At 38.9% G+C, this 15,160-nt stretch overlaps 1 protein-coding gene across 7 annotated transcripts in view; it reads left to right on the top strand.

Moving 5' to 3' along the window:
• Positions 1-9,239, top strand: part of SLCO1C1 (solute carrier organic anion transporter family member 1C1) — a 65,574-nt gene extending 56,335 nt beyond the window's left edge. For all 7 annotated transcript variants that reach the window (XM_051615216.1, XM_051615154.1, XM_051615174.1 and 4 more), the window contains 7 exons: positions 683-847; positions 1,355-1,550; positions 2,883-3,045; positions 4,467-4,648; positions 5,905-5,969; positions 7,799-7,916; positions 8,774-9,239. In XM_051615216.1, the coding sequence (XP_051471176.1) occupies positions 683-847; positions 1,355-1,550; positions 2,883-3,045; positions 4,467-4,648; positions 5,905-5,969; positions 7,799-7,916; positions 8,774-8,990 (1,106 nt within the window). In that variant the 3' untranslated portion in view covers positions 8,991-9,239. The remainder of the gene's footprint in view (positions 1-682; positions 848-1,354; positions 1,551-2,882; positions 3,046-4,466; positions 4,649-5,904; positions 5,970-7,798; positions 7,917-8,773) is intronic.
• The last annotated feature ends 5,921 nt before the right edge of the window (positions 9,240-15,160 follow it).

The following is a 15,160-nucleotide window of genomic DNA, read 5'->3' as shown; positions in this document are numbered from 1 at the left end:
TGTTGTCTGCACTCCACAGCTTGGTGTCATCAGCAAACTTGCTGAGGGTGCACTTGATCCCACTGTCCATGTCACCAACAAAGATGTTAAACACCAGTTCCAATACCAAACGCTCCTTTCTTAATATGGAAAGCCAAATTATTTATCTCATGATCATGGAGTTCATGGAGGCTCTGAAGCACATTGCTGCTGGAGGAAGATACAGCAGGCTTGAGTATCGGCTCTGGTTGTGCAGTCATTAGGCTAAGAAAGGGGTGGAAATGTGGTTGAAAAAGATGACTTTGCATCATAAGCCAGATTCTCATGTCTTTGTTCAGATCCCTGTGGAAGACATAGGCATCTCCACAAAGGAAGATCTCACTTAACCTTTAACCCATCTTAATAGTAATGTAAACTGAAAGAAGTCTTTGCTGTGTGGAGCCTTTTAGTCTTCATTTGCAGCTCTCACTAGAGCATATAGGCCTTAACCCATACTTCAGCCTTCTTTTAGGATTCTCTTTCTGTATCACAGCCTCTGGTGTTTTTCAGGAACCTGATCTTGCTTTCAGATATGTAAACTAAAACCAGTACAACTTGCTCTTGGGCAGCTGAGAGAAGGATTTTTCCCTAAGTTCTGTGGATTACTCAGTAGTAATTATGCCGTGCAACTTTCAAAGCCAACTCATGTATTCCTTTCTTTCAGATTTCTATACCTCCCTGAAAAAAGTTTTGAGTAATCGAATGTACTTTACATATTTGTGTTACTCACTGTTACAGTTCAGTAGCTTTATTGGTTTCATCACTTACAAACCAAAGTACATGGAACAGCAGTATGGACAATCAGCATCTAAATCTAACTTTCTAATAGGTAAGTTACACTGTGCAATGACTTTTTGCTTTAAAAAGTGCATGGAGAAAAGTTCTGGCATGCCCTTTCTGAGACTGAATTCCTTCCAGCATAGACTGATATAAGTGGTGGTCTCTCCTGAACTTGAATTATGTAATGGCAGCTCACAAACTTGTGGTGCCCATGGGACCAGGGTAAATAATTATATAGTATGATATATTAATATAATTTAAGTTACTATATTTTTGCATTTATTATATCAAGGGCACCCCAAATATGCAATTAATGTGGTGTGGGAGTTTAAATTGCTGCAACATCTGAGAAGTGTCTTGCAGTGGAAGTGGATTTGAAGATTAGCATTTGAAAAATAGCATATGCAACCCAGGGATTAGGCTGAGCACAAAGCCACCTAGAATCATCATAGCAGAACATGCAACTGCCAGGGAAGCCAACGTAGGGACTGGCTTTGGCTCTTAAGCCCACTGTAACTCTTTTATTTTAATATTCCCCTTCTATAATCTTTTTCAGGATTAACAACCTTACCTCCTGTAGGTATTGGGATTTTTCTAGGAGGGCTCATAATGAAAAGGTACAAAATGGGCATCACTGAAGCAACCAAGTTTGCATTTGCCATGTCATTTTCGGCCTACGCCCTCAGTCTCTTGCACTTTTTTGTTGGCTGTGAGAACCATGTGGTAGCAGGAATAACAGTATCCTATGAAGGGTGAGTATGGAATGAAGAAGAGTAAATTTTTTTCTATAGCAGCAATAGTTAAAAAATGTCCTGTAGCACCAAGGCTAAAAGAGGAACATGCTTTTGTATGCACTACTACATGTCACTGTGATAGGGTTTTTTTCGGTCAGCAGAGTCTACCAAAGTACAGCATTGGTTAAAGATTAATTAGAAATACATTAGCAAAATTGCATCATTAAGGATATAGGAGGTTTGGCAATGTGGAGGGTCTTACTGCTGTTTCACACAACAAAAGCATCTCTACACCAAAAAACAATATTCTAGCAAAGTGTATTCAGTAAAAGGGTCAAGCAGATGTAACAGAGAGCATTGGTAGCCTCTCCTGCACAGAGATGGAATGACTGCTAAACCCTCAGCCTGCTGTAAATCAGAATGAAGCTTTTATGCTTACCAAAGAGGCTCCCTCCTCTCAGGAGAGAACCAGGGTTTAAAAGTTACAGGCTGTCATTTTCTCTTCGAATGAGTGAAGACACCAGTAGAGGGGATGTGTGCCAGGATCTGGCTGTCCAAGGGGCCCAGTGACCACACTAGCATACAGGTTGTCACTGCCCAGAGTCCCTCATAGCTAGTGTGAACCTGTTTGCACCACTCTGAAGATTTACCCACACTTCAAGATTTTGTCACTACAGTCAATTTATCAAGTCACACTGGTTCATAGCTGAAAAAGTAGAATTGGACAAGCGGGATGCCAAGGATGTTTATATCTGTAGGAAGCTGAGGGCTAATTGTTGCTTATTGTGTACTCTGCAATGCATTGGAGGAGCAGAGAATGTACTTAGTAAGCACTGAGATGAAAGACATGGCAAGCACATAAGCTTAATTAACCAGAAAAGAGATGAGTGAAGACATTTGTCTTTGTTACAAATCTCAATAGGCTTTAGGAAAGGAGTATTTTTTACTATCAAGACTGGGAAATAATTTTTATCAATAGCTACAGATGTACTTGGTAAGACTGTTTTAACTGTTGCTAGCTTTACCTTCGGTTCGTGGGAGCCTAGCTGTGCTCTCAAAGCCTTTCAGCTTTCCCTTGCTCTTTTCTCTCTACACCTGGCAGCTAAAAACAGTAGCAATATCTTTATTTGTTTTAAAATTCTTTATAATCTAATAAACACTTTAGTGTCAGTGCAAGTAGGATGGAATCTCAAACAAGCAGATAACACTGGAGAGACCCAGCTATGAAAACATATGTTCTAGGCATATGAGGTGGGTTTCAGGACAGCAACACTGTCACACAGAAGGGACTACACTGACCTCAGCATTGAGTTAAAAATTTCTTACACCTGTCTGATCTTAAATTCCAAGCAAACCCATTCCATACCATGAAAATTCTGTATTTTCTGAGTGCAACTCTGATTGCAAATGTGCCTCCAATGTGTGGGATCCTGTGTGTGGAGACGATGGAATCACATACGTTTCAGCATGTCTAGCTGGGTGCAAGACTTCAGTGGGACATGGAAAGAACATGGTAAGACCCTTTTTCATTCTCTGAGGTTTTTTACTAATTTATTTTCCATGTAACATCAGGGATTTAGTAGTATAATGGATTAAAGGAAAACCAAGGTTATCAAGGACCCAGCCAGTAAAGTGGTTATGATTTCTGGCTACAAACAGCACAGAAAACATAGAGATTTCTCTGAGATACTGCACATTAAGCAAAACCCCCTAGCTCTGTGTAGATATTATTTTTCATCTTTTGTTGATTGAAAACAAGAGGAGAAAACAAACAAAGCAAAGTGGTTATATGTTCCCTGAAGGTTGTCCAGGGCTTGCCTTTCATAAACCTAATGTTGGCTGTCCTGAGGTTTTAGCCAGCAATGGAAGTACGCTAAGATAGAGTAGGATCTACCCTGATACCAATCATTAATGGCTAAATACGAAGAATGATTGGAAGAGGCAGCTTGTTTCCTCCCTGTGAGACTCTGGGATGGCAGGATATTGCTTAGTTTTCAGCTGACTGATTTCTGTTCCACACGGAATGCTGGGGATAATGCATGAAGTCCCAGAGAGGCAGCGCCAGTCCATGGATATAAACCTTCATCACAGTATATTTTCGCATGTTTTCTGATGTCAGGTGATCACTGAGAAGATACATGGTCTGGACCTGTTTCTTGCACTAAGATAATTTTCTCTCCTACAGATTTTTCTTCGTGGCTGGTTTCTCTACTGTCTACAGTCATTCTCAAAAATACATTATTTTCTTAAAATCTTGAGGTGGGAGGCAGGGAAGAAGGGCTCAACACTGTCTGCCACTGTGACACTGCTGCCTCCCACACAACTCTATCTCTGTAGAGGTTAAATTTTGTGGCCCATAGTTCCCCTTACCTCAGCACATCCTCAAGCCACTTAAGCCCTGGTTAGAAACTGCTTATCCTAAGCTATCAGTATGCCTTCAGCTGATCTACAGGGCTCCACATGAGCTATGTCTTGACAGGCAGCTGCTGCTTACAGCTGTGAGCTACCTCTGGTGGATTAGTGTTAACAGAGAGGGACCTGTGATCCAGGTTTTTTTCACAAAGACAAGTCAGCTACCATGTGGTGTCAATTAGCACCAAAAGCCACTGATTGCTGAGTCTCAATTTTCCCCTTTGACTGCCCTCCAGGGATACAAAAACTGAGGCCAGCCTCACAGGTCTTGCAGGTACTCCAAACATCTTCCAAAAAGGGCTGCTACACTCACTGACAAAAAACACGCAGTCATGGATCATCTCTTCCAAGACTGAGCACTGTTTGTAGGAAAGAAAAGAAGAAGGTGCTGGCCATTGCCTCAAGATAGGAAATGAAATAGGAATGGGATGCTTAGGAAGACTTCAGGCCCTGCCTGTATCTGAAGGCAGGATTCCCCCTAATAGGCGCAGTGCCCTACCAAATCTGCTTTGTGTCTTCCAGGTCTTCCACAACTGCAGCTGTCTTGAAGCCAGTTCATGGACAGGAAATAACTCTGCCACCTTGGGGCAATGTCCAAAAAGTGAGGATTGTTCAAGGAAGTTCATTTATTATACAGTGATACAAGTAATAGGTGGCTTTTTTTATGCCTTGGGAGGCACCCCAGCATATGTAATTATGTTTAGGTAAGTAAAATTAATGGTGCATCAAAGATTGAGACTTTCCAACAAGAGGATCAAAATCATGTTTAGGTTTCACTATTTCCCTTAGGAAAAGAAGACTCTCTTGCAGTATAACATGCTTTCTTTAATGAGTTTTGTCATTTCCCATTTGTTTCTAGCTGTTAGCATCTAACCTTGCTTTGTTGCTGTCTGTAAGTCAGTTTTAGTGTGTTGCTTCCAACTACTCCAAAATGGTTTCTTTTATGCACGTCACATGCCCAGGTGTTCCAGAATGTCCTCTTTCTCTGCTTGGATACCCTGCCTGCATGGATTTTGAAAATGCCATGTATTTGTCAGGATTTCTGGATAAGAGGTTGCCTTAACAGATTGTGGTTACCAGTTGTCTGGAAATTCAGGACATCTGAGGACTCAGTCTGAGACTCCTATGTTCATGTCTGTTGAGGTACACAGGTGCAAGTGTACCAGGAGGTGATTTGGAGCCATGTGTACAAATTAGCACATACTTTTCACTAAGCTCAAGAGAAACCTCACTCAGTAGAAAAATACATTAGTGGCCAATTTAATGGTAGTCCTAAGGGCATTATGTCATCCTAAATGAGCACGGAAAACAGAATGCCAACTCCTCTCCCTTCCTCATCTCTGTGAGATGTCTTTCTGAGTGTTGATCATGTCAATCAATATTTGTAAGGAGATGGGGAAGGCTGGGTATATCATGGATTCAAGATTAGTGCCCATTTTGATGCTTGGGGTGTGGTTCCCCATGAAACAGATGAGCATGTTGCCAGATAGATTTGTGTAGTTCAAGATGTGGCATTGTACAGAGGAGTGTCATTTGAGAACAGAAGATGCCAAACTAATGCAGTCACTTGCAATATTGTTGTCGTAGGGTAATATGATATTTTCCATCAAGGGAGTAAGGTATATCCCATCAAGTAAGGAAAATGTATTCCAGGGAGTTAAGGCAGTTGGAGAGCCCATTTCAATAATAGTTGGATAGACTGTGATTATGGCTTTAAAATTTTACTTTAATTATGTTTACTGAATGGACTTCTCAGGAGCTATGTGATGGAAAACAGTAGATTAATTCACATTTTTCATACCACTTAATTTATTTGAAGCAGACATAGGAAGCACTCTCATTTCAAAGCCTGACCATCTGTCTTTAAGAGTACTAAATTCAGGGCAATTAACAGCATTTTAATAGGCATGCCTAAGCACTAGGTAAGCATACATTTCATACTTCCCCCTTTTTCTTTCAGATGCGTTCATCCAGAGTTGAAATCTCTTGCAGTTGGTCTATACACACTCATTATGAGAGTGCTAGGTAAGATAAGTAATTTTGACAGAGATGCTTGCTCATATGGATTTAAAATGCAACTACCACTTGTAAGCCAGATGTACCTTTGCAATAGTTGTTAGATCTTGAACTGTTGCTGAAAATACTGTTTGGTTTTGGTTGGTATGTTGTTTTTTTCCTGAAAGTCCAATATTAATTCAATTCTGAAAACCTCTGACCTGTTGTTTAAGTTGTGTGACAGTCTGGGAGCCTGGTGTTCCAAAATGGGAAGAGTTCCTATGAAAAACTGAAGTATTACTTTGAATTTCTAAACAACACTACAAGGTTTCAAACTTATGATTGAACCAATGGCTCACTAAGACACAATGTTGCAAGAAAGACTGAAAAGATATGTTCTAGTAGGACTTTATTCATCAGTACTACAACTCTGCTCATAGCAGTATTGTTGAAACTTCATGTTGAAACTCCACTTCCTGGGAGATGCTGTTTTTTTCCCCTTTTTTATTTGAGAGTTGCTAATGAGGTGGTTGATTAAGACACATAGGCAGGCAAGAAAACACCTCTGTTTCCTTTTGTTCTCTTTGTCAATGGAATAGGAATGCCTGTATTTCAGAAATAGTAGAGAAATATCTGAGACAAACCACATGGGTTTTCTATGAAGCCTAAAAAATCACCAGCTGCTTTAAAAGGTGTACAATCAGAGCTAGATTAGGGCTGTAGTCTCTACTCAGGATTGTGATGGGACATTTTGAGGTAGGGAAGTGTACACAAACTTTGTCTTCTGCTTTTCTCATCACATAATGAAGTGGCAGAATTTTCAGTACAAGCAATGCCAATGGGATTCTTGGAGATCTTTTGGTCATGGGGAAAAAAAAAGTAGAAAAAAGAAAGATAGAATTATGAAAAAAGAACTGCTCCCTTTCTGTAGGCTTCTGCTTCAGCACATTGAGCCAGCCTTGCAAGAAGGGTTAGAACCACTGTCACTGGTTCAAAAAGCTGGCGTTTCTTTTCAGTGACTCAGAGATCAAATCTTATGTGCCTTCGTTCTCTAAGGAACATTCAAAGTGAGCATTTGTCCCATCATACCCTGACTCCCTGACTACAACACTGATTATCATAATAATATATGGCCTTTATAGACAGATTACTGTCTCAGACTCTCACAAGAGTCCCAGAGTAGAAAAAGTTTAGAGTATACCTGCTTTTACAAAATAAATTATTTCCTATATAAGAGCACAGGATGTTCCTGTAGGAACAAAGCTAACATGAGACACGGTCCTATACACAAAAACCTGGAGTCCTCTGAAGTTAATACCCATTTTTGATCAAGACTAGGATTTTGTCCCATACCTGTCATGTTTCACAGTAAAGCATAAGCTCATACCTGGCCAACTCACACTAAGGACTTCAGTTGCTTTACCTTCATTCAGGCAGAAGTGACTATCAGCCAGTGTGTGTATAGTTAAGGCTATGCATTTTGCATAGAAGAGTGAACTCTGCATCAGTTTTGTGCTCCAAATGCACTGCCAGTCCAGCTCTCCCTTGCAGGAACTTACCGTGCACTGGGATCCAGTGGTGGCTCTCAGGGCTGCACTTCAGAAACCAATGTGCATGACTACGAGCCTGGCCAAACCCTTCAGTCCATATTTCCTGGGGACAGATGATCCTCAAAACACAGAGAGAGTGTCCCAGCTTATTGTTAGGCTGATGAAGGAAAGGAAAAACTCCCCACAGTCCAATCCAGCTATTCCCGCTATCGAAGCATGTAACTTGCCACTAAGAAATTACAAAGCTGATTTCTAAAGAGATGTCTTTTCCTCTGATAGTTTGTGATATTTTTGCTTGTCTCCTCACAGCTGGGATTCCAGCACCAGTTTATTACGGTGCACTGATAGACAAGACCTGCTTGAAATGGGGAAGCACAAGCTGGGGGCAGCGAGGGGCTTGCAGGTTATACGACTCCAACGCATACAGGTAAGGAAAATCAGGGCACAAAAATGCCTCATGCGTTTCTTCTCTACAGACAGACATGCTTTTTCTGTTATACTGTAGTATGTGAGGCCACTGATCAAAAATAATGGTCAAATACTAACTCTGGACTCACGTCAATCCAGAATTTCTCACCTTGAGAAATCTTCAGATCGAATCTTAAACTCTTAGTTTTTTTGGTAAGCTTTTCTGTTGTGCAAAAAAAATTTAATATCAATTACAGAGATGTCTGGAATAAATTATTATCCTTTGAGTTAATTTAAAAGGCCTAGGATTGTTTTACTATAAAGAGGAAAATTACCCAAATTTACCTAATTAGCAGGTAGTTTGTTCATACTGGCAAAAATCATAACCTTGTGTATTGGTCACATTTGAGAGAACAAATAAATGAAAGCAAATCATACCGAATAGCTGAAGTTACTGGTTAAACAGTAACATTATCCATCTCCAGGAGGAATTTTTCAGACATTTTTCTGTTTCACTCAAACCTTGGCCACTTCTGACATGTTTTCTATTTTTACATACACTATCCCTAAAAAGCTAAGGCCTTAAATAATACAAATACAAATAATACAAAATCTTCAGAAACAAAGGGAAGATGATTGAAGTTATGCTTTGTAATTATATTCGTAAGAAAAGAGAATATTAGCAATTCTTTAATGGAAGTTTTTAAAAACAAAAATGTCCAGTTCGTGGTAGCATTCACAACAAATAACTTGTATTGTTTTTCCCTATGCTTTTTGGGGGTAGGTGTGTGAGCCTAAAAAGCCGTTAAAGTAATTTTCTTAAGTGTCTTTGAAAACTTCAATACCTGGCACTGTCTCCTGTGCTCTACCCCACAGGTATGTCTTCCTTGGATTGTCAGCAGTGTTGAGAGGTCCTTCCTACTTGATTGTAATAGTTTTTTATATATTGGTAAAGAAACACTTTCAAAATAAGGACTCCAGGCCTGTAGAGAATGGAGGAAGAGAAGATACTCCTATGAGCAGAGATGGTAATCGTGAGAACAAAGAACATTTGCCAGGTTCTACTGATGCAGAGAATGAATCGTGTATTTAGAAAGCCACTGGTGTCTTGTGAATCTGGACATCTTATTTTAGATACAGCTTTCACAATGTAGTGAATAACTAAATAATAAATAATAACACTGTTTAGAAAGTAAAACTAATAACAAACCTGTGATCAACAGGAAAAACTAACATGTAAGTATGAAAGCGCCTTAAGTGTACCCGGTTACCAATAACGGACACAAGTTACATGAACTGAACCAAATTTTCATCAGATAAAGGAAAACATCCCTTAGCACTTCCTATAGACCCAGCCTGCAGCTTTTAAAGGGACCAAAGATGACTATTGGCAGAACAGCCACACAGCCACATAACAAAGGCCCACAAAATGTGCTGGTGACGCAGTTATGCAGATCCATGTGGCAGACTGCCACAGGAATGACAAGCTCAATCTAACAGCAGCTTTCTGATTTCATCAAATTCAATCAGAATTCACAGTAAAACCAAAGCCTTTAAACAAAATGTTCCCACCCTTCCTAAACGAATGATTACAACAATTTTCCATTGCAAAATTAACAAAACCGGTATTTTTTCCAAGAAGCTTTTTGTCTTAGTTGAAAACAAAGAATTTTCCGTAAAAGAACTGTTTGGGGGTTTTAAATCTCACAGTTTTAGCATTTCACTTTAAACTTTTTCTTTTGTTTTGTTTTCGTCAAGTGGCTATGAAACATAAGAAATATTCTGAATTTCGTAGTGATGTTTTCTAAGCAAAAAGCATCCATAATATGGTGGTGGTTCTATTGCTATGCCAAATACTGTCCAGCAGAGGACACTCAAGCAATAACATTGCCCCTGTAACTACCGCAAATAACTACATATTGTGGCGTTCAGTCTTTAGTGTTCTGGGAGAAGTTCAGCAGCAGGCAGGCAAAACACTCATCTGTGCTTTCATGCATCTTAAAATTTTCTCAGCTCAAATCTTTAACTCATATATTCGAAGTTGCTTTTGTGCATTTGCTGGTTTGTGGTTTGTGCTCATCATATTTGCTCATTCAGAGCTTGACAACTTTTTTTTTTCTTTTTTTTTTTTTTTTACTTTAAATAAAGAGATATGTACTTGTAAAGTGTTTTACAGCAGGAATTGAATTCTCCAGTTTATACTTTAAAATAAATGCTCAAGGCTCAGTGGGATATGATTAATAGACATGTTAGATTAAAAATAAAGTTCGCAGAGTAAAATGCTGAGTTGTTCTGAAGTAAGTTTTGCCTGTCATGACAGTCACTTACTAGTGATTGCAGCAGCTGAAGGGAAAAGAATGGGACTTCCTTTCAAAAATGAAGTGATATTTATTTACTGGAGGCAGAGATTCCCCACCTAGCAAAACTGATGTGGTCTTGACCTGAAATTTTGTTTGCAAATGCTTTAACATATCCGAATGCAGCCGTAGGAATGACCTGTGGGACCTAAAGGAGTGAACCACCTTACCTAATTGCTGAACTTGGGAGCTAGTTTTGGCAGGGAAAGTAATTGCAGCTGTCTAGTACTGTTTGTCTTTCAGCTGCTTTGTGCAGATGATATTCTATTAACAAATTTTAGTGCATATATAATTTCCTATGGTTTCTTAAAGCCAGGGGTTTGGGTTCGTTGTTTTTAATCAAAAATCTGTTAATTTCTGAAAACAGACCAGTTTTAACTGAAAACAAGAGCTAATTCCAGATAACAACAGATTATAAGAAGTACACACAAGGAATCAACAATGCCAGCAAAAAAAGTGTTACAGCCTGTGGCAGATTTAGGAAGCTATTACTCCAAGCTCATGGGTTCACGGAGGAGTCAATGTACTGGCCTTTTTGAACACAGAGAGGAAAGCTGATTCCAGAAGGTGACAACCTGCTTGTCTAGGGGTTTTTCCCCTTTCTTTTGGGAAAGATATTTCCAGCCAGGGCGCAAAGCCCAGCTGCCTTTATGTGCCACCTCAGCTCATCACCTACAAGCAACAAAGGGAGAAAGTGAGCAAGACTTTGGTTTGCTGCCAGCCTTGAAAAAATTATGGGAATCTCTCTGTCACTAAAAAGCTGCAGCTGTAGGTCATGGATCTATGGTGGCAGCAGAGTAAAGAGGACAAATTATTTAATCTCAAAGTGCAATTCTGCAATTAAAAGTTTGTGTTGTGATTTTTGAGGGGAGAACAATTGCTCAGTGGAAAGATGTGCTTGAATGTGTTTCAGCAATGATCTGTCACTGCAGCCATATGAAGTAAGATTAAGTGCCTACAACTACTTTTTTATCCACTGCTGTAAATATACCCTGAGCTCCCTGTGCTTAAGTCTTTGGAAAGGCAGGCTGATTTCCTTCAGGTGCCCCCTTTACATACTGAAGTTTTGAACATCAGGAGCAATGTCTCTAAATCCAGAGAGGCACAGTTTATGATGCACAAAACTAGAAGCTGTTGCAGTAATGTGTGTGTGGGATGTGTGCGTAGAGGCTTCGTATTTGTGCATTTTTTTATTTTTATCCTGGATAGGTGAGGTTTCTTGGCAACCAGTGTGAGTAAAAAGTTTTTATCTTTCACATTTAAATGTTTCCATCTGGCTCTTCTTCATATTGCTGATTCGGCCCAAGCCAGGCCAGGTGAGACCCCTGCAGAGCCAGTCTCAGCAGCAGTGCAGGTACCTGCCAGACAGGCAGTTCCCTGAGTTTCCAGAATGAGAGTTAATCAGCAACACAGGTTTCTTGCAAACATTAAGCTATGAGCTTCATAAAATAGTGTCAAAAGAGAGGAAAGTTATAAGTAATGCTCTTTCAGAGTACAATGGGTGCAAATAAATAAAAAATTATTTGCATCATGAGCTTTGGGAGAGCTGGAGTAAATAAAAAATATGATGAAAAGTTTAAGAAATTATCTCCCCCCCAAAAATGAAACACAGCAAAGCTACATGCTATGAACTGCAGAAAAAAAATAAATTATTGTGCTCAATGCTGTGCGCCTTGGATGAGAGAAAAAAAGTACAAAAAGAAAATACTTTTCTATCTTGCTACTTTCTGTGTTTGAAGCAGGCCAGGGAATTATTTTTGTCTTTTCTGTCAGTGCACAAGAAAGTAACTGTATTGAATCTTCACCACTTATTAAAAAGTATCTGATCTCAAAAATCAATACAGAAATGCTTTGGAGTTAAGCATGTTCTGCTTAAGGTGCTGCCAGGTGAGTGTCTCCATGTCATGACAAAGCTGGAACACATAAAAGAAGTGATTTTCCAAGGCTGTGTGTGGTGCCACGATGTTTTTTAGGTCTGCGTCAATGCAAAGGATGAGAGAAGCTCATTCAGCTTCTATGTGCTATATACACGCCATGGATGTCACTGTACTTTTATTCTGGAGCAAGATCTACAGGCAATAAAATACATCACAGACATATGACACAAAACAAAGACAAAACTTTAATCTGCCTGTTTTATATTGGTGACAGGTTATCTACAGGTGCATAACCATCCACTGTGAGTAATTTCACTTATGTATCCAAGCCAGAGAGTGGGCTCTTAAGTGCTCATCTGAAAAAGTGTTAAAGATCTGCTCTTTTTTTCTTTTTCAATTTCAGATTTTATAAAATTGATTTCTTGGCACAATAGCCATCTGTCTTGTATCTTATCCAATGCTGCATAACATCAGATGGCAATTTGAGCATACAAATTTTCTGTCTAAGAAAATTCTTTGATTTTAAAAATACCTGTAATTTAATGTACCAGTGTGAAATATTCTGGAGTAATCTGAAAACACAAGGGACAGTCTACAGGAAAGTGCAAGCCCACCGTGAGTGCCCTGTTCAATCAGGGTCACAGTCCTGACTAGGCATAGATCACTGATGTGTTTTACTCACTTCAGGGGTAAATGTTTCATATGAAATCAGATCTCTTAAGTCCTTCAAAAAGTGAATGTCAAACTGTTTGCTACATTCAGCTGGAATATTAGCAGCTACTCGTTAGTTTTAAAAGACACTTGCTAGTGGTCAGTAATAGCACTAGTTAGTTTTCTTAGTGCACTTTCTCATGCATGCTTTCTGGAATTCCTCACTTCCACACACTAAGTACCTGCAAGTATTTACTTGCATAAGCTCCTTAGTTTCCAATTATTCATATTCTTCTTCTTTTTTTTCTTCTTCTTCTTGAAAACAGATTTTGAAGGAGACATCAATAGCTGATTCATTTCTGAATCATCATTAATTTCAGCCCACTAGTCTTTTTTTAATCCTTATTATAATACATGGGATTTAAAGTTATTTGTTATTTTCATTGACTTTAGGAATGCATTGAGTCAGTTGAAAATAAGTATTTTGGAGGGTAAGTAATGCTTTTGCCATCTAAGTCTCATAACTGCCCTCATTCCAGCCCTGTTTGACAAATCCTCCAGGGCTGTAAGAAGTTGAACAACTAGTTCACAAGGTCATCCAAATATTAGCAGGTCTAGAAGATACATTATCTCTGTATCGATGATGCTACTAAACAAGGGATGCACTTTGCTAGCTTGCAATCAATTTGAACTTGCAATAAATGCAAACATTGGCATTCACTGGAAAGCAATAGCAGACAATGCATTAGAACTAGTAGACTCCTGTTGTTACTAAGAAATTTCAAGAGGACTGAAGGTTTCAACAAATGTAAAACTGCGAAAGGAAACTGCTTTATCAACAGGTACTCATGGATGGATGCATTGATGGATGATGGGCAAACTTTCAAAATCAGAATAAAAATCTGTCAAATCAACATATGACCTAAACTATTTTCTCTCTTAAACCAGATTAATGGGTGAAAACAGTTATAATACAGTGCAGAGAATACATATGGGAAGCCTTTGCAAGACGGCTCTTCAGTGTTATTTTGCAAGTTGAATTAAGAGGGAAAAGAAAAAAGACATGGGAATACAAGGAACAGGATTTATTACAGTAACCAGACTAAATTGTCCGTCCACCTTCTGACATTAAAAAAGCAAATCTGCAAATAACCCAGCCCAGTTGATCCAAAGAGGTGACCTCTGGGTAGGGACTGCATACACATCTAGGTTTGTTTGTGTTGATACAGGAGTGAGTCCCTGCACTGTGCAATTTCAAATTGGAGAAGGAGAAAATCCTGCTAAGGAGTTAATCTCCTCCTTGCAATCACCTCTTCCCAACTTGTTGCAATTTGCGATCTATAGTGAGAGTTCAATGACCAGCACTAGTTATTTTTGTTCCTTTCTGACTCTTGTCTCCTGGGATCTACAGATAAAAAGAAATAATGGTATTTCCACTATAGTTTCCATCAGTGTATTCAGATCTTAGATTACTCTCCATCAATGTTATGTACGCAGAGAAGAATGGAGGAAAACTGAGATATAACTATTACATTACACGTAAACACTTGAATGGTCTGACATAAGAAGGAATGTTCTGTATCTTCCAAAACTTTACTAGAGGATCTGCTACCCTCACACATGAACTCAAGGTAGACATTTTTTAACACATAGAAGTTGAACAGGAGTACCTTAGCATCTGGGATGTTTGCATTTACTTTCTTGCTCTGCTACAGTCTTATTTCTTTGGTCAATAAATGCAAGCTTGGGAATGAAAGATAAAATAGCATTTTCCAAAGCCAGAGTTCTAAGCCAGAATTTTGTCTTTCAAATTACTTTATAATGGCACTCCAAAAGATGCCAGCTTCAAAAATCTTAACTCACATTCAATAATGAAGCAGACCATGTAAGTGCTTTGAAAACATTTGTATGACTTGCATCACAGTAAATATACGAGAAAGGAAATGCTTCAGGAGATATTTCCTATTATAAAAATATATTGCCCCAAAAACTTTAATGTTATTTTCTTCTTTAATAGTTATTGAGTTGCTTGCTCATTCTGGATGAGCTTTCCATGTCTGGAAAAGATTGTAGCTTTTAAGTGTTTTGGAAACATGATTTCATCTGACGTCTCCACCCTTTTATTTCTTGACCCGAGAGTAATTTTCACCTGGAGATAAAAGCTCTCCCAGAGGAATTTTATCATGAATTAGTTTAGCTTTGAATGACAGTAGTTATGAACAAATCTTTGCTTTCCAGCTTTCAGTACAGGGTCTTACTTTCAGTCAAAACACTTTCCCAGAAACTGTAGTCAAGTTTGTACAGCTCATACAAAAGTTTCTTCATCAATGTAGTGGGTAGCAGCTGAATATAGTCAGTTAAGTTCACTCAGATGTGAC

Source organism: Apus apus, chromosome 1, assembly GCF_020740795.1.
Source record: "Apus apus isolate bApuApu2 chromosome 1, bApuApu2.pri.cur, whole genome shotgun sequence".
NCBI lineage: Eukaryota > Metazoa > Chordata > Aves > Apodiformes > Apodidae > Apus > Apus apus.
This window is presented reverse-complemented; position numbering and strand designations above follow the sequence as displayed.